Source organism: Malurus melanocephalus, unplaced genomic scaffold (assembly GCF_030028575.1).
Source record: "Malurus melanocephalus ecotype Western Australia unplaced genomic scaffold, MMel_1.1 scaffold_146, whole genome shotgun sequence".
Classification (NCBI taxonomy): Eukaryota; Metazoa; Chordata; class Aves; order Passeriformes; family Maluridae; genus Malurus; species Malurus melanocephalus.
This window is the reverse complement of record NW_026623378.1, coordinates 1,781,195-1,801,172: the sequence shown is the minus strand read 5'-3', so window position 1 is coordinate 1,801,172 and position 19,978 is coordinate 1,781,195. Positions and strand designations below refer to the sequence as shown.

Sequence of the window (19,978 nt, the reverse complement as noted above, 5' to 3'; positions counted from 1 at the left end):
ACCTTGGTCAAGAACAGACTGGAAGGAAAGGGGAGGAGGAGAAACATGGGAAAGGGAGAAAAGATGGTTTGGGATAGGCACAGATATGCAGTAATCCTTCTTACAGTTATTAAAAAGGAAATGAAGGGGATAGGTGAAAAAGGAAATACTTAAATTCAGGAAGRCAGATTCTTTTTCAGCAATGGAAAYTGAGTATTCAAAACTCCTTGCAATAAGAGAGTGAATTATTTCACCTTAGCTACATGAAAGTGCCTTAGGTCATATTCTCATCTCACTCTACAAAGATACACAAAGGCGAGTCCCTGAGCATAGAGAAGGGGAACACACCACATGGTACGACCAGGTGACAGCACAAGGACACTTTGGAGAGCATCCCTGCCGTCTCCCTGCAGGATTTCATGGTGTGCAGTGAAGCACCTACTGCTGGGCTTTAGGCCTCTGCAACACCAGCGTAGGGGCACCTTTGGGGTTACAAAGGAGCAACCACGACCAGGCAGCAGGGAAAAATCATTGTATCACAGAACCATCTGGGTTAGAGGGGACCTTGAAGATCCCCGATTTCAATGCCTCTGCCATGAGCAAGGCCAATACCCACTTGACCATGCTGCCAATTTGCCAAAATTGCTTACAGGTATGTCCATTAGTCTGGTACTCCTGCAACTTGAGAAAAACAGATTAGAATTGATGGGCTGCGTACTTTTTTCCAGCTGTAGTGCAGCTCACTGCTATTATTTGCTTGTAACAAACATCTGTTCCAAGATGCAAGCACCTACAAAATGCCTCAGTGTCTCCAAAATTACAAGAGGTTAGTTTGTTAAACATTCAATCTACACAAATACAGGCTTCATGCAAGACAGATCTGAGTACAGACTGATTATTCTTAGCATTGCTAACTATTACTGGCTGCTGTGTGTGGAAACATCAAACCCAATACTTTCTCAGACATTTTCCTAGATAAAACATGTTATGTGAAGGTCAGCTTCCTCAGAGGCTCCTGCTTTTAGAAATTAAACTGGCTTCAAAAGAAAGGAAGCATTTAAACAGTGTCACGGCAATATGGCTTACTCAATTATTAACTAGCTGATCTATTTTTAATTGCTCATGTACCTCTTCAAACTCAGCCTAGGTCAGCCATGAAGGAGAGCAGCTACCAGACATCTGGCAGCTGCCTGCACAGGATGGTCATGGATCTCCCAGCCAGTGGATGGGGCTCAGGTTAGAGAAAACATCAGCACAGATGGCACAGCCGGGTGCCCAGGACTGGCCTCCCCGTCACTCACAGCAGAGTGGCCGAGGGCGTGTTTCTGAACCACTCTCTTACCCCTAAAGGTAGTCTCTCCAGGTCAGGGTTGAGGCACATTGGTGGGGCAATGAGGGGAAGTTTGCACTGCTGCTGCCCATGCTGTATCTGCTCTACAAATAAATAGAGGACTTTAGTCTCCAGGGCTGTCAGTTTGGCACCTTCCATGTGCACAAAAGACACTTTTGTTCGTTTGCTCTTATTTTCTTAGAAACAACCACCCAAAAAGTTATATGCAAAGCTTAGTATGGCAAATCAAAAGAAATCAAATTTATTGTATGAGAGCACCTAAAATCCCACAACTTCCACTTGCTCTCTCTTTTGTGTTTGCTACTTTTAATTGTGATAAGAATAAAAGTTATGGACCTCTTTCGGTGTTTCTTGATGACAACGGTTGCTGTTCCACCACAACTCCAATGCTGCCACCAAGCAAGCAAGAAGAAGGCCTATTGCTAAAATGCAGAAAACGCCTGCAAAACTGTGCAGCTTGAGTGCCTTCCCATCTGTCTGTGCATTGGTATGGCTATTCAGGTCACAACGTCCCATCCGTGGCCACCACTTCTGTTTAAGAACATCCAAATCTCCACTTTCTTGCAACTCTAGGATCCTGCAGAAATTTCAAAAGACAAGGATTATTTGCAGTGATACTTTTTTACAATTTTTTGTCTTTTCCTTATGCTGCACAACTCTTAACTACACCATCCCACAATTCAAAACTCCACCACCATCACCAACAACACCACCAATGCTGTTTTCTTAACTGAAACTTGTACTAAGATTTCTTTCTACTCACAGCAGCAGGTAAACTCCACTGGGTAACTTTAGGAAAAAAAGAGACTGTCAAAAATTCCACTGCAATGCAAACAGAATTTCCAAGGGAAATCACCACATTCCAGTTAGTCATGCCTGCTCTGGCTACATTCAGCTGCTGCAGCTGGTCCCACTAGTGAAATGCTCAACCCACTCCACTGCTGCTCTCCCACAATAATTTCAAAAACATGCAAGGCTAAACATGCTACTGTTTGTGCACCACTTAGTACAAATCTGTTTAAGCAGCGACGGACTCATTTACTTCAGCGAATGTAGTTTATTCAAAAGGATTTTACTTCAATGCTGTTGCTTAATGCCTGAATTACTGTGTTAACAGTTGCTAATTAATCATTGTTTTGTCTCTTGTGAAGTGTCCCTTCTCTGCATGAATGATTCATTTTGGATTTGGTTTGATAACTGTTTTAGCTGTTTACTAAGAATCTTTTCTCTTGAGGCAKCTTTGTCTCTAGTTATGCAGCTGGAGCTTTGCTCCTTTTTATAAAGGAGGARCAAGATGAGGAAATCTTGCTTCACWTCCCTGCCTGCAGTGGAGCACCRGCTCATCTTCTGCTAAGGGCACACATGCCTGCACAACTGCATGTCTTCATTTCAGGGTACAATCCACATGGATGATACTCCCAGCTGATAGCTCAGGGATCACTAACTGGCACAGTTTTATAGTCCCCTGGTACTGGCAGTCGCATGCAATACTTAGCAATTCTTATTTCCCTGCACCACTGTGACTCTGTGACCTGTCCCATCCACCCTCTAGAATAAACCAAGGCACTGTGCTTGCTCACTGCAGGGAGCAACTCAGTGCTTCAGAGCCTGCAGAATGTAGCATGGATCCAAGATTCTCTTCAGTCTGTCCTCTACCTCACACAAAGCTCTGAGGACATCAGTCCTCTCTGCCACAGGCAGTGCTGTCTGAAGGTGGGAGGCCAACAGTCACCTCCAGTTCCCTTTTCCCAAACCAGATGCACATGGAGCAAAAGCAGCAGCTTTGTTGGAGGCCCTGAACTCGTAACTTCTCTACTGTCATATATTCATTTTACTTTATTAATGAAATACCAAATGTGAACCACAAATAGTTGCTGGCTATAGAAAGAAATCCTACAAAACAAGCTTTGTTTCAGTTTACCTCTGTGAGAAAATATCTCTGTAGGGGCTTCCATGCTGGAGTGCTATCCCATATCCTTTGCTGCTGATGCTGTTTCCAATGACTGTCACAGAGCATTCATCATCTGTCAGTGCAGCATATTCCACCACTGTCACATCCCACAGGAAAGCGTAATTTCCTTTCTTTGCCTGTAAATACACATGAACACAACACAGGCTAAACTAAACTGCATTTCCAGGCAGGACAAAACTCAAGACAGAAAACAAATCCAGATCTTGCCATTATTCCTTGGTGGTATTTCATTAGGTCACAGTTTGTCTGTAGACCTTCAACAACATCACAATACATTTCTAACACTCTTCCCTCCCAGCAGAATCTCACCTACTTTGAATCCTGCTAAAATATCTTCAGTTTTTAGTAGGAATGCATAGGATAATACAGCCAACTATAAGTGCAGGTGAGGCTTATGTAATGTGTAATTAATTATAAATGAAAGATATTGCTTTAAATGAAGAAATCTGATGCTTGTTTTGTAGGAGACGTGGAGTGTGACTGGTTCCATGCATTCATGTAACAAGAGTGGCACAGTATTAAGTGATGTCTCCTAGTCATCAGTCACCAAAATAGTAACTTTGCAGCTTTGCTCATATAAACATGTAAATAAATGAATTTCCCTTACAAATAAATACAGCCCTTCTGAGAGCTATGTTAGTCCTGTAACAAAAGGCATGCACTGAGCTTGAAGAATTCCCTCTTTTCTTCACAGGTAAGAAGATTCACAAACATCCACTATTACCTCACTTTTGGGGTAAATATTTTTTATATTTCAACACAGACTCATGCAGATATCATTAAACACCAGCCTTAACTGGGACTGAAACCAATGCCTGCACACAGCATACATAATGAACGTAAATCACCTTACTTAACACAAGATGTAAGAAATGTATCTGGATATAGATTCAGTAAATTAAAATAAAATAGGTGAGGTATCTTCTAGTAGACAGAATTTGGGGAAACAAAGATTAAAATTATGTTGCCTGGATTTTCTGTAAGCTCCTTGCTGCAATTCACCTGTTTCCCCCCCTTCCTTTTTATCTGCATCAAGACAAAGATCCACAAATTCATTTGTTTCTGGGTTAAAACAGAGAAGAAATGTTATATCCCTCCTCTTTGGTAAGATTTAAATGAGCCTGTATACTGACTCCTTGGAAAATATTGTTCTTATTAAGGACATGCCACTATTGTCAGTTTATGCCCACTTTCTCCCTTTGCCACCTCCCTCCTTTCAGTTCAGTGTACGAAGTTTGCTCTTCCTGTGATGGGTTTCAATGATTCCCATTTCACACCTCCAACCTATTTAGGGAGCAGAGGCAATGGCCACTAGTCCCACAAGTGTTTCAGGCAGGGAAGGACTGCCAAAGGCCCTGGCTTTGCACATCATCAGGCACATTGTGTTCCATGGTAAATAATACATAGGATTCTGCTGCCTGTGACAGGAGACTGTCAGCATTAAAAATATGTCCTCATGGGACAGCAGCACTTGTTACAGTACACAGAACATATTAAAAATCCATGCTATTAGAGAACAAAAATCTTGCCTGATGGATATACAGATATCAGACACCCAGGAAAGATTTGACCTAAATCATAGTAAAATGTGTCTTACATTTTTTTAAAGAGCTGTATCTATCTTTTGTTCTTTCAGAACTGGTTAGTAAATCATCTTTTCAAGTTTATCATTTAGAAAAGAACACTGACAATATAATACATTCCTTATCAATCTCCTAGTAATAACTGAAGAACACAATGTTCCTCAAATATTCAACTTCCATTATAATGCAAAGAGATGCATTATAGCTGAAGAGAAGAACACATTATTGATTCTACATTTCAAGCCGCATTTTTCTGTATGTTATTTTATATAGAAGAGCTTTGTGCACTGACTTTCAATGCTGGTCAGCAGATCTTTTGTAAAGGTCTACTTCTCTTGCATTTGTAGTGTTGCAATCCTAAATTACATCCTGCAACTGTAAATGGTCAATAAACCAAGTCAGCCAGCTCTCTTCATACCTATTTTACATTTTTTTAATGACATAAATCATTCCATCCAATGTCATCAACTGCAGGGCATTATTTCTCTGACAGCCTGCTCATTTTAGCATAAGCAGCAATCTGACTTTTAAACTCTTGGTTTTGCGTTTGTCTCCACCCCCAGAAATCCTGGGTGCATGACTGCATCCCCTCTCTGATTACCAAAACCAGAATCTCCAAAGATCCCTCCTTCCTAAGGGAAAACATATTCCTTTCCAGACTTCTTCCACTTGTGAAATTTTCATCTGAGGAGTGGAGACCTTCTACTATTGGTGTGTTCATTGTGTGGAAGGTTTTCTTACAACAAAATGTTTAGTTGCTGTCTAAATTCAGCATCCTTCACTTCCCGTTAGTATCTGTTGTGACAGCTAAGCAGTATCATTTGTTCAATTTAAGGAAAAGCTGTCAAACTTTGAAAAACATATGTACAAGACACATAAGTGCACACATACATGTGTGTTTGAAGTATGCTGACTTTTTATATACGCTCACTAGGCAGGCAGTAAAAGCCAAATAAAATCAAATTGACATTTATTTTCAATGGAAAATAAACCCCAATTTTAAACAGAGTTTAAACTTTCTTTTTTATTTTAATGGCAGACTGTATGTGTGCATATCTGCCTGCCCCTTAACTTCCAGGCCGTCAGGGTAGGAACACTGGCAAAAGGGCCTGTGGCAAACACCAGCTGAGAACAGGTGAGACAGTTTGAATAAAAAATGACTGAAATAATACACACAACAATGAGCTCAAATTTATACTTTTGTCTTCTAATTGTACTTCATATTTTGCTGTTTTGCTATGGCCTTACTGTGACTCTCAGCACACAGGCATGCTGCACAACAAAACAAAACTCACTTGATTAAACTTTCAAAAACCTGTTTATCAGAAAGTCAGCCAAAGCAGCACTCATTCATTCCACCCAGGTAGAACAACTACTATGGCTTGCACCAAGGACACCAGATTTATCTGTGGTTTAAGAGATTTAAGAAAACAGATTTAAGAAAAAAAGAACCCTCTGGGCAAAACTTATATTAAATAAAAAACAAACAAAGCTTCACAATCCTAAAAAAAGTGAAAAGGCCAAAGAAGATTGCTTCCTAGACAAGAATACTCCAGGAAAGCAGTAAAAAGCAGCAAAGCAGTATTACTCCAGAAAATAATACTCCAGGAAAGCATCACTCTTCAGCATGGATGGAGATTGGATGGAAAATATTGTTCAAGGGGGACCGGCTTACTGATGGTTAAACAATGTTGCTTCAAAGAAAGCATGATAAGAAACAATAATGTGAAAAAAAGACTGATTCCAGGTTAATCACTGATATATCTGTGATTTACCTGAAACTCGTGAAGAAGTTATCATACTAAAGACAGAAGTGCCAGAAAAATGCAAAATTCATCATTAATTTACTGCCAGAACAGAGTGTCACTGCAGCTGATCCCATTATATGACTGCTACCACAGAAATATCAAAAAGTGACCTTTATATTGGCATTAGTGGAGTAGCTCAAAAACATGCTTGGGTAGCATTTATTATCTATAAAAGGGTGCTTTAAGAGAAGCAACACAGTTCTAATAAAAAGAAAAACATGCTATTGAATCCTGCTGAAATATTTCAAACATTAAAATAATTAAGGAACCACTATAGGATGCTACAGATTCCGGTTAGAGGAGGCATTGCTTTTGCTTCAAAGGCTTATGGGTCAAGAAATGGTGAAATTTATGAAGCTCCATGAAAGCATGTGGATGAGCAACCACAATTCACAATATAAAATTCATTGTGGACAATGCATTATTGGGAAAAAAAGCTTTTAAAAAATCATATTAAATGAACTTCTAAATTACTTCTACTCTCCAAGTAAGAATGAACAGAGGTGACACTGCTCAAGAAGATCGCTCTGATTTAATGCTTAGTGATCATTAAGGAAGCAAAAAAGAGAAGGAATAAATTCTTACTGTGCCATTGCCTAAATCAATGATGTGTTCTCATTTTGTGCTCTACTTGGTTTTGATAGCTTTTGATCAAAAGTGAGACACAGGAAGAAAAGAAAGGATTCTGAGAAGTTTTGGCACCAAATTGATTAGACAGAGGAACAAACAATCTCAACAACAGCAGGGCATTATAAAATGCAGCAATTGGAGTTTAATTCTCCTATCTGCATATATAGCAGATACAGGGTTACATAGGGATCATATTACTTCATTCTTTCAAAGCAAAAAATTGGTGCTCCCACTGAAAATAAAAACCACAGCTTATTATGTATGTGGATAATCAATAATTACCTTGAATAACTGATTAATACTGGATATTATATAAACAGTTCACTGAGACCCTGGCTGTAGGATGACCCAGGAAAAAACTTTCCTGTGGCACTGTTAGTCAATCCTCATCTGTGATGGCCCCAGACAGCTCCAAGTGGCAAAACAGCATTTTGTACAGACGGTGGTTTGTGTGGTTTCTACTCCTGGGCTATGTAGAGACACTGATGAGGTTTTCCATCTTCAGTTGAAAATGGCCAACTTTTTCAGTTGAAAATAGCCACTTTCAACTACCTTGGGAATACAGCAAAAGCAGTGTTCCCCCCTCCTCCACCACCACCCTTGGCTCTCAATCGTCCTCCCATCCCTTATGTGATACTGAAATGCATTCCTGCACTTTCCATGGCTCTCCCAGTGCTGCAAAAGCTGAGCCTTGCTCAGCTGGGAGATGGTCACTGCGGCTACAGGGACCCTGCAGTGTCTGAAGAGAGACGTCTGCCATGACAACCAAATGCCATGAAAGCTCACAGGACTTTGCTCCACTGCCATCCTTTTCAGACACTCCAAGGGAGCAGGAAAATCTCCACGAAATGGAGAAAGATAAATGGAATAGGGAAAAACACCTGAAATAGCTGTCTGGCATAAATAACCAGCACTCCCTGTTTTGCACTGAAGTGGCACTGCTTTGTTTGTAACTGCAGTTGAACTGTGATACTGCCTGAAGAAAACAGAAAGGAGAAGGAGGGAAGAAAGAATAGTAGTGATTTTTTTCTTTTTTTTTTCTTGCATTGTGTCAGGCAAGTCCTCATTCAGAAAAATGTTTTATGGATCTTTTTATGCTAGAGAGATTTAGAGTTCCCATTTCCTACGAAACCCATTTGTAAGGCACATTTACATCTCTTTCATGCAGGAGTATGTGTTTATGGAAAGAAACTCTCATTTCCTTGGCTGACATCAATTCTCCTTTAGAATAAGTCCAAGAATTTCTTGCTGTAGTACTTGACATGGAAAACTTGTCTGTTTATTCAGAGAGCTCAATGAGCTAGCAAGAGTGACACTTAAACTATAAACACAATAGTTTAGTTGACAATGTTATTAAATATTAATCCCAATTTATGTAGGTGTCTAATCAAATAGTGGCCTTGGTCATCTTTGGGGACCGAAGTAAAATTTATTTGCTGTTGACATTATTTGAATGAGCTGATCTAGTTATATAAAAATCACCCTACAACACTGAAATCAAACTTAGTATGAAAAGTTATTATCACATAGATAGGATGGAGCTGCCAGCTCCATACAGACAATATAATTGGTATTCTCAACTGCCTGCCAATCTACAGTTACATTTCTGGCTTAGCAAATGTAGCTATCATAAATGGCAGCATGCACTAGGCTTACAAAATAAGAGTATTTACAATTTCATGGATAAAGAGCATCCACTGCCAGTAGAATGTTATAAAAGAAATAAAGAAAAGGAAAACACTGTATATTTCTCTAAGGTAAACTGTTTTATTATAGAAAAGTAGTTAATGTCTCCATGTCTCCTCTAAATGCTACCAAAACATCTCAAAACACAGGCCTCATTTTCATAGAGTGTTGAGCAGATTAAAAAAATAATCAACCACTGCAGACTTTGCTATTGCCAGAGCTCCACCTCATCCCAAGGAAGGTAGGATTTTGGAGCTGAGGGCAGAGGGCTTTAGGGAAAGCCCTAAAGAGCTGAGAGATAGAAAAAAGGCAGGGTGAACCCACACTTCTGACTCCTATGCTAAGACACAAGAGTGTCTGTATAAAGATTTTGTCCAAAAGTCAAGCAAAGAGTTGGGAATCTTTTGCTAAAGGAATTTGAATTTTGAAATGGGATGACTTGTATTATTGTGTTCACCCTCTTTATGGCACTGTAAAAAACAGTAGATTTTGACTACTTGCTTTCTGGCTGTTCAGAAAAGTTTTCAAAAATTCAAAGCAGAAAAAAAGAAACGCAAGCCAAAACCATTTTCTTATTTCCCACATACAAAATCACAAAGAGCTAGTAAATCAGTGTTTCACTGACAAGAGTGTCTCTGATCAAACATTCACTGTCTTAATAACAGCTGTCAGCTTGTTTTATAAAAAAATCAATTGACAGATAAAGAGGACACTTTTCACTAAAGAAGCAGCACATCAAGGCTTTCAGCATGTTTGCATCCCTTCTGCTGTAATGCACTCCTGGACATGTGTTTGATGTAAGGTCTGTCTGCTTTTGCTGAGATTCAAGATGGGGAGCTGAGGGAAGAGACACCTATGACAGAGTGTAGGCATTGCTAATGGCCAAAACTCGTTATCACAGAGCTCAGAACAAAGATRCAACATCCTAAACTGTYACACACCARTCCTTGAATCCYRCATCAATWCTCTGATCCACAAAAAARAKRTGCCATYTTATCTGAGAGGAATAAAATTTTGGTAAAACAGTGTCATGTGAATGCATTATTTAAAATCTGGAGTAAACAAAGAAAAATCTTTCATTATATTTCTGTTTTAAGAGAAATGAGTATACATTCTGTGAATCCCTTGATTCTTATTCAGAAAAAAGAAAACAAATGAGCAAAGGACAAGAGTCAGTACTGGATAATGTAAAGAATTACATTCAGAAAGGCATTCTCAAAGCCTCCAAGAAACTGAGAAACCTTCTGACCAGATCCAAAGAATGACTCACACACATACTGAAGATTTAGGCAGAGCTAAAGTACTTACATTCAGACCCATAACACCAAAATATGATTCTTACCTGCCACTGAGGTACTCAAAGGAACTTTAGATAGGAATTTAGGGGGTTTTTAAACTTATGTAATTTTTCCTGAGACTTAACATTGACTTCACAGAAACAACATTGATACAAAAATTAAACGAAACCCCCTGTGATCCAGTCTTACCTTCCTGATGCCTTCAGAAGGGTTTGATACACAATTATCTGCCCCATTATTCTTACTGATAGTCCTCCAGAGTTCAGCAAATGTGTTATCCTGCTCCAAGGGGTTGGTCCCTTTTGCTTTAAAGTATTCATACACTGCTGAGTCCCTGACTGTACCATAAGATATATCCATTTGTTTGGACAGATCCTGAAATGTTCTGAAATTCAAGCGATATTGAGAAATTAGTACAATGTAGTACATTAGCAAGATTTCATTAATTAAATGGTTTCTATGTCTGTCATTAGTCAGAAAGCACTKACCCTSACCAYGTAACATTTCCGTATTTCATTCCTCATCATAAAAGAAAACCAAGGAGTTATTTAAATGTACTGAGATCATATAATTTTAACTACATACAAGCTCTGTTTCACCCCAGTGAAGATTTTTTTTTTTTTACAAGATAACATTCATGTTAAATAAGCCACCGAAATTGGACAAGAATAAAATGTGATAAAGACTTACCTGAACACAGGAAAAACTCAGATTATAAACATAAATTTCCAGCCTCATCAATTTCACCAGAAATACCTTGGAGAATTCAGTGGAATTAGTTTGCAGTTAAACCAATGCTCCATCTGACTCCAAATCAATATGACTGTTTTAAACAAACAAATAAAATCTTGCTTCCAATTTCCACTAAGTCTCTCTTGCTCTCTCTTTTCACAGCCTCTGGTAAAACAGGCATTTTTCATTCACACAGAGACCTAACTTTCATTTACTCATCATACACCACTCTGGAAGTGTAAATGGGCCTCACCCTGAGTGGCTGTGAATGCACAATTTATTTTCAAATTGTACAGAATGTAATTCACTCCTGTTTTACAGCCTTTTCTGCACCAAAAGGTGTAAATCACTGCCTGCATCAATGAAAAGCAGCCCAAGATTTAAAACATTTAAGGTGGCATCACTGCCATCAGGAGCAGCATCCTGGCTGTTTCCCCCTTTCAGATGCTCATTCCCATTCCTGTGCCCTCTTCCTTTGCCCTTAAGCATCACTTCTGTGCAGTGCTACCATTTTTCCATCTGAGCATACAAACACTCAACCATCGATCACCACACACAGCAGCAGGACCAAACCGGATCACATAATTAATGGCTTCTTTTCTGTTTTATAAATATGGGACTTCCCATGTTAACAGCATGCTTCTGGTGTGACCAACTAATGCTGCTTGACATCAGTTAAACTAAAGCAACTCTCCCTACCTTGCCCCTGCCCCTTTTACCCAAAAGAATCCTTTAGAAACAAAAAATTCCTGATCAATAGATCTGAAAGGCCCCCTCTCACCACCTCCCCCACACCTGCATTTCCTGGAGCCACAAAAGTGAAAATTTTGGCTTGCAGCGTGTGCAGATTCCTTCACAATGCTCCTGAGAAGCCTTCCCTTGGCCCATGAGCCAAAGCTGTTTTCCACAGCTGAAGACTTGTCACAGACAATATTTTTCTGCCACCCTCTTCCCTGTTTCCCTGGGGAGATGCCACTGCTGACACCTCACATGCCTGTAAGATTCCTACTACACTATTTAAAGCAGAACAATCTGGCCAAACACACAATACCACATAAAATTACGTAGGAAGCTCTTCCCTCTTCTCCCTCCCATCACCCCCAGGCCTCCCAAGTTTAGCTGCAAAAAGTGCCCTTTTCTGGGGCTCCTGGTGTGGGAGCCCTGTCCCCAGGCTGCAGCTCCACAGGGCTGCCTCTCAGCACACCCCCCACCCCAAACTGCAAATTCACAAGCTGCTTCAAACAGTTTAAGTGGTTTAAGTTCTTAAATTGTGTTAAGGACTTTTTATCATTTTAAGCTGTTAAGCAGCTTTAAGTAAGACTGTGTGAACAGTTTCTCTCTATATACATTGCACACTTGTGGATCTGGGCTAACTCTAGAGTTCCATCAAACCCCAAACTTCCTGTTATGTCCTTAGCTCTTTATATGGCAATTGATAAAGTACAAATCAAACATCCTGGAGGCTGCTGGAAATTCAGAATGCTAACGAAAAATAGGAAACTTTATTCAGATTTTACTTCTTTCTTTAACAGGCCTGAAAGGTCTATTCTGTCCCCCTGAATGTTTCCTGCACCATTTTTCCCTCCAGTCTTGATCTAGGTGACTTCATGCTGCATTTAGTTCTGTCTTTACTTTTTAAAATAAGTTTCATCATATCCCAGGGAATTGCTTACATCCTGGAAATGGATGATTTGGCTGGAAAATGACACATTTCTGCCCACAGGGCAAAGAAACACTCACTATACACATGAGGGTTTTCTGTGGCAACCCCTTCACACCAGGTTTAGTGCAGAGATTTTGGTGTGTGTAGGTAACCATGTTTGGTACAAGCACAGTAGCAGAAATATGTCTAATTAATAAACTTTAGCACAGCTTTCAGCTGCTAACAACTTTACAAATGCCTAGTGCTCATACTGCTATTCTGTTTGAAAGTTTGAACATGAGAGTTTGGATAGTTAAAAAAATAATGAAATCTGCAGTTTTAATATTATCAGTATTTTCTGTTTTCCTCTATTGCTATGGAAGCTTTTACTCGGAAATGTGCATTTTGTTTTAGCTAAATTGCACTTTATTGACAATCAGTATTTTTATTTTTGCTAAATTACACTTTATTGACAATCAGTACTGCACAAAGGCACAGTACATGTTGCTTTACGAGCAGCACAGTTTGTTCAATTCTCTCAGCATCACAGGGCAGAGTAAGCAAATCTGGGGTTTAAATCAAGTGCTTGCAATAAACAGAAAAGCACAGGTGGCAGGGAGGGAAGCACAGCCTTTGCCTGGGTGTGGAGAGTGAGGTAACTAACTACCCCTTTAGCTGGCAGCATTTGCTTGGAACAGAAAATGTGGAGTATTGTATGTGCTAAGGACTCCTTGTAGGGCACTACAATACATCTTTGATGTATTAAAAGAACAGCCACTGACATAGGAAATTCTCCATGCTGCACCACCACTAGAAATATCCTGTGAGGGACAGAGATGGTTATCAGAGGATACAGTAAGGGGCACAGGAGGTAACCAAGCTCACAAGCAGTTCCTGAAGCATAAATTCAGAAAGATGGGGACTGTTTGAGAGAGAAAATAAACTTACACCTTTACCAAATGGACCACATAGCCAAAAACCTATCCCAGGAATGATACTGACAGGGGGTGGTCTCAGCCACAGTTCTTACTCTGTATAAAGTAATATCTCTGTGCTGTATTTCTGCACTGAAAGTGGAGATGATGCTCAGCACCTCCATGGCTAGAGAACTGGTCAAAAGATTGGGCACAGTGGGTATGGGCACATATATAAAAGATGCTGAATGGAGATGAAGATGTCCTATTTTTACAGGKTGGAGTAGGATAATCACAAGGGCAGGTCTTAAACACTCTTATTTTAACTCCCTCAGATTTGCCTTTGTCAGACAAAACCATTCCCTGCTAGATTTCAGATACTGGCTGTATCTTACAATTGTGTCATTCTCTAAAGGCAGCTGCTGTCATTGTTGTTAACCTTTATTTCTGCAACCAGCTGTTAGCTGGACCCTTCTCCTTTAGGTACTCAAATTCTTGTCTAACCTTCTTATAGCAAAGATTTCAAGCATTTAATATACAAAATTATTTGCAACAAAAATGTGCAGCGTAACAAGATGCCCCATTAACCTTACCACCTCCATTATTGGATCTCACAAGCCATTAAAGGCTCTTTGTAAGTGTGATTAAAGATAAAGCTAGTAAAGCAGAAAAAGCCAATGTTCTTCACTTACAGGAGCACAACTTCAATTTGTAGATAAATATACCCATTGTGTGATTGCTATAATTGACAAGTACATGTAAACCAACTGACTTAAGTACATGTATCTGTGATCAATCCAAAGAAAAATGTTGTCTTTTAAACCTGTACTACCAGGCAATATATTGAATGTCCATATTTATGTCTGGTAGATGAACGCAACAATTGATAGGTATTTCCAGGGGAACTGCAATTACTTCCTGAAAACTGGGCTCTCTGCTTGTTTTGTTTGTTGGAAACTCACTGACATAAAACAAATGTTGCAAAAGATACGGACAGGCAATAGCTGTATTAGCACTTATATAACTATACCACCACAAGTAATCACCAGAATAACAATACTGGTTAAAATATGCTTTTTGGAGATGTTTTCTTACTTGTAAAAGCCTCGTGTAGCTGTAGATATATAGGCTAAAAATAGCTGCCTATTATGCTGCCAGTATGGGTTTATTTTATTTGGTTACTGCTACACGCCCAAGACTTCTGAATGAGTAATGTGACAGACTAAACCTGACAGCAGGTGCTTTGAGGTAACTGCTGATCAATTAACTCAACTGGAGRTACCTGGATCATCAGATGTGATCAAAGTATTTTTCAAAAGAAAGACAGGTTCCTGCCATTTCAAAAAAATAGGGATTTTTTTATTTTTGTAACCCTGAGATTTTTGCTCAATGCAACATAATATTCTAGGTGATGGCTGCCGTCAAGATAAAGAGATGATCATACTTTTCAAAATGCTGTGCCTAAATGAAGCCTTAAAAAAGCATATATAAAACATATGGTACAAATCCTAAATTTCTATTTTTAAATGCCTTGAAGCTAATTTATTTAATTTTAAACATTTTTTTCTCCAAAAGTTAGGAATTCATTACATCTACAGAATTAAATATAAGTGCAGTTCCTAAAAAGAACTATTGTTTCCACACAATTATAAGAGAGGTAAATATGTTTGATGCACTGGGAAAACAGTAAACCCAGTAAACTTCAAAGTAAAAACAGAAGTATCTGAACTGATTTGACAAGCTTATACCACCACTGTAAGCCTAAGAAATACCTATGAGCTGAAAACTTAGAATATAAAATCCTATCTGAAAGGAGATTTACTGGATAAAGTTATACCCAGTGGAAAGCAATGAGTTGAAAGAGAATTCTGCCTACTGTGAACTGCAGAAAAGTGCAGAATTTTGAGACACAAAATTGCTCAGAACTCCTCCCTCCAAGGAAAAATTTTCCATGACAATGAGGACAAGTAAGAAAATAATGTTAGTTGTTGTCAACCACATCAATCCACCCACTGAGACGTGAACCTGGAAGCCAAGCAAGCCTTGCCAGATCAGATTCTTGTTTGTAGATCTCCCCAACAAGGAACAAATGTGCAGAGCTGAATCAAGGTTGCAGTGGTACTGTGGGAGTACAGCTATTGTCTACATGAGCATATCTTACTATTCAGAACCTTAGTCCTGATCTGACTACTGATTCTTATATCCACCTATGAATCCTCAAGGCGAAGGATTTGAGCCTCAGTCCATTAGTCACAAATGAACAATCTCTGGAACTCAAATTTTAAGTAAAATCTATGAGCGGGTAGGGTAAAACTTGTCTTCAGACATCCAAAATGGAGTTCAAACTTTAACATAAAGACATTCTCTAGAGTTATTCTACCCAAGCTGAATAGTTTAATTGGTTGAAGAGCTGGAAAATAATACCAATCCCTTCTGTTATGGATATAAAGCACCACTAGGGGATGATAGTCTCATTGACTCAGAGACTTGCATGAAGAGTTTCACTGTCTTGCTAAAAGCAAGTTAAAAACACAAGACCACTTAAACATGGAAGAGAATAGCAGTCAGTGTCTCTAAACATTAGTGCAACTGATATTTAATGAACCTTCAATTGTACAAGGGGGTCTGTTAGCTGGACAACGAATTAATGTTAGAATAGACCAATCTTTAGCACCTACAAGCATAAAAAGTAAATATACTTTTTTGAAAAAAAGTATTACGACATGTTTTGGTAGATTTTCAATAYTTGTTCCAGGTACATATAGGAATGTTATTAGTGTGTGTTAAACAGGACATACACAAATTAAAAGATGGGTAACTTCAAAGGTTATTCTTAGTGGGGCCAATAAGACTGTATAAGATATTGTTAGAATATCAAGTAGCCTTAGTACAGAGAATATTAAAATGAAAACAAGTTTATCTCCYCATCTTATAACTTAGACCTCAAAAGAATTGGGTCCATGATTTTAATTTGGGCACTTCTGACTTTCTTTGAAATGATGAATAATCAAGCTGAGCTCTTAAATCAATCTTTATATTGCCAACTTCTCTATAGCGATGTGGTCAAATTCCACATTGCTCTATTTCACTGCGAGTCACTTTAAATGCTCTTAATTCTCAGTGCAATGATCTGCAGAAAAACAGGTTTCTTCATCAAATACTCTAAGCAAAATTTCAACTTTACCATTAGACTGGGTTAAGTAGAGATCAGCAGGAGTACTTGCATGCATAGTACACACTTTTCTGGTTCAAGTCCTTCACCAAATATATAGTGCTTTATAGTTCATATAAACCYATTTTATCTGCTCTCCATGAAAAATACCATCCACTTTAAACAAAAGCCTTAACAGAAAAAGCCTCTTGGGAGTTTCTACAGGGGAAGCCGTAAGTATTGACAGATTAAATGACACCAAATCAGTGGAGTTGCAGCCCTTCCCAGCAGGACTGAACCTTTCCAAATCACAGGAGGAGACAAAGTGCAGACAGTCAGGGCTGTGTCTGCTCTCATCCYCATCAGTGGGGCAGGAACAGCTGCTGCACAGATTTCACAGAGCAGGAACTTTCCTCTAGTGGCAAAACCAATCAATTGACATGTGTCACAGAACACGTTACCATGTCAACCACCTACTCTTCCTATAGTTAAAACAAATAGTGATTGAACTTCTCAGCAGGTAATGGCACTGCAGCAGCTTTTTTGATGATCGTAATGGTCACTGCTGCCAGTGTGGGGGCATCTCTGAGACTTGGTTGGGACTCACTGTCCTGTATTAGGCACAACTAAAAGTAAAATGTAACATTAACAGCTATAGGGAAAGGAAGCTAAAGCCAGCTTTATTTCTGCCCCAGGAGGAAGTGTTTGCTACACATCACCCATGCCATGTGTGATGGCAAGAGCTCTGGCAGCCATCCCCTGTAGGATCAGGACTGTCTCTCCTCCTGCCCCAAAGAAATTGCTTTTGTACGCTACCTAGGACACTTAACAGGTCACCAGYACTGCTGACATCAGTGAAACCTGTCATGCACACAAAAGCACGTGTTCAAGTTTTCCAGGACTGGAGACAGGAAAAACAAAATAGCCAAATAAYAGATACACAAATAAATAGAATCACTGAACTTGTACAGCCTCTAAACTGATTTCATTTCTTTCMAATGACTTCCAGTAGCCTCTGTTCCTACATGCAAAGGGAAGGAGAAGCAAACAAAACTAAACTGTAACTCCTGATACAGCACTAGCTTTCCTGCAGATTGAGTGTTTTCACTGGGACTCTGCAGAGCTAAGGCATGATGAAGTTTTAAAAGAAGAGGACAAATAGAATGGAAACCCACTGAAATGCAAAGACAGTCAAACCATTAATAAATGATACACTGGCATGTTTATGATTTTAGTAATAATTAATTACTAGCTACACACACTGTATTGCAAAATATTTGGAGGTTTTGTGTACCTTCTAAGAGTGTGAGATGCAGCAGAAATACTTTCTAYTACCAGCACTTGGAATTTCACTTCTGCTTTACTGATCACAGAATAATCTGCAGCACTTCTGTTGAAGTCAGAGTGTGGAGGATGTAGGACAAAACCCCATACAAGTCAGCTGTGTCCCATAGCTCACAGAACCTCTTAATACCTTCCAGCAGTTTATTTAGGAAACATGCCCATTTTCAAAAAAGGACTTAATGTTATTTCTGGCTGTGAGACTCAAATCTGGATCCAAAAATCAAACTGGATTCTCATCATAATCAGTAAAACAGGTTCTTCTGTAAACAAAGTTCGACCTCTGGGTATTCCTATCCATTGCTAATTCTAAATTGTGCCCTCAGGACCACCTCAGCAGCTCCAGTCATCTGCAGTGATCTGTGTGAGTGTGACTTGACTTGTCACTGGATCCTAAAAGTTCATTTTGCCTAGAGCTGACACTGGCTCTGTTCCAGCACTGCATATAAAGAAATCTGTTAAACAGCTAGAAATAAGCTAAACATCTCCTGATTGCCAGTCCAGTGTTTCTAACTATACTCCCAACCCTTCTCTTCCCTAAACCTCCTCCAAGCAATAAAAGCATAAGTCATTTAGATAGCTGATTTTTTTTCCCATTAATTAGCATTCTTTTTTTATTTTGGTGCTTATTTGTAATTTTTTTTCTTTCTGGATGTCCCATGTTCTCTGAATTACCACATTGTAAAGAAATCACGATGACAGAAACTATGATTATTTTGCTTGAAATGTTTTACAAACAAAAAATAGCACAACAAACAATTCCATCAATACCGGAAGCAATGCAAAGTAGTTTCTGAGCATCTGCATCTGAAAGCTGGATCCACTGGGGCCCTATAATTTGTGATCCCTGGATGAAGKTTCTCTCATGGCTGAGCATTTATGATTGCACATGAATTCCTGTGATGTCTGATTAAGGGAGTGAAGTCAGAGGGCAGTCTTCYCTTTGTATTTAAAAGGGCTATTTAGAGAACCCCTCTTCACCATCCCATTTTTCCATATTTCTAAAAACTTAATAACCTTGAGATATTACCCAGTTTGCCCACCATGTTTGCAATTTAACAATAGAAAGTATCAGGCTGACAAAAGAGATGCTCAGAGTGTCCAACACATGAGAGTCTTTTTTAAGATGCAGGCCTAGGTTTTCAAAATCTGGAGCTTTAATTTGTATGCTCAGATTCACATTTAAACTGCTACATGACTGGGCAGATTTTCAGAACAGATCAAGGAAAGATTTGGCACAACAGCACATCTGCACAGCACTGGCAGACTCAGTTAAAAGTCTGGAGAGGGATTCTGAGCAGCTATGAGCAGTTGCTGCTCATCCTGCAAATCCAGAATAATCAGTACTGATAAAATATCTGGGTAATCCTGGATGCTTTATCCAGGCATGATAAAGAACATCCATGTTGTTCCATTCAACAGTGAGGAAGAAACTCAAATGCAAAGAAAAGGTGAAAACACCTCAAGAGCATATTTGGAGGAAAAAATACTCCTGTTTGGATGACCTTTAAGTGTTTTCTTGCTTTACTTTTAAACCACCATTATGGCCTTTCTCTGAGTAGCTTGAGGGGTTAACACGTTAAAGAAAGGTATTCTACTCTTTAAATTATTAATTAAAATAAAAACTGCAGCTGGTGTTTAACAGCAACTCAGTCCCAACAGCAGATTTTAGTCACTTCACCTAAATCAAACATATCATAAAGTTGGCATGAAAATCATATTGTCTGAATCAAACACATCTGGCAACTGACACAYGCTTTTACCTATAATGAAAATAACAAACTACCTATTATATATGCAGATGCACTTTAAATTGTTTGCTACGCTGATGTCTTCTACCACTCACATTCAGAAGCTAAAAATCCTAATGAAGATTAATGATTAAGATCAA

At 39.1% G+C, this 19,978-nt stretch overlaps 1 protein-coding gene across 1 annotated transcript in view; it reads right to left on the bottom strand.

The window, feature by feature from the left end:
* Positions 1-14: 14 nt before the first annotated feature.
* Positions 15-19,978, bottom strand: part of GRID1 (glutamate ionotropic receptor delta type subunit 1) — a 255,289-nt gene continuing 235,325 nt past the window's right edge. The window contains exons 11-13 of the mRNA XM_057371418.1: positions 10,497-10,692; positions 3,252-3,418; positions 15-1,907 (exon numbers count right to left, since the gene is read on the bottom strand). Of these exons, the coding sequence (XP_057227401.1) occupies positions 1,637-1,907; positions 3,252-3,418; positions 10,497-10,692 (634 nt within the window). The 3' untranslated portion in view covers positions 15-1,636. The remainder of the gene's footprint in view (positions 1,908-3,251; positions 3,419-10,496; positions 10,693-19,978) is intronic.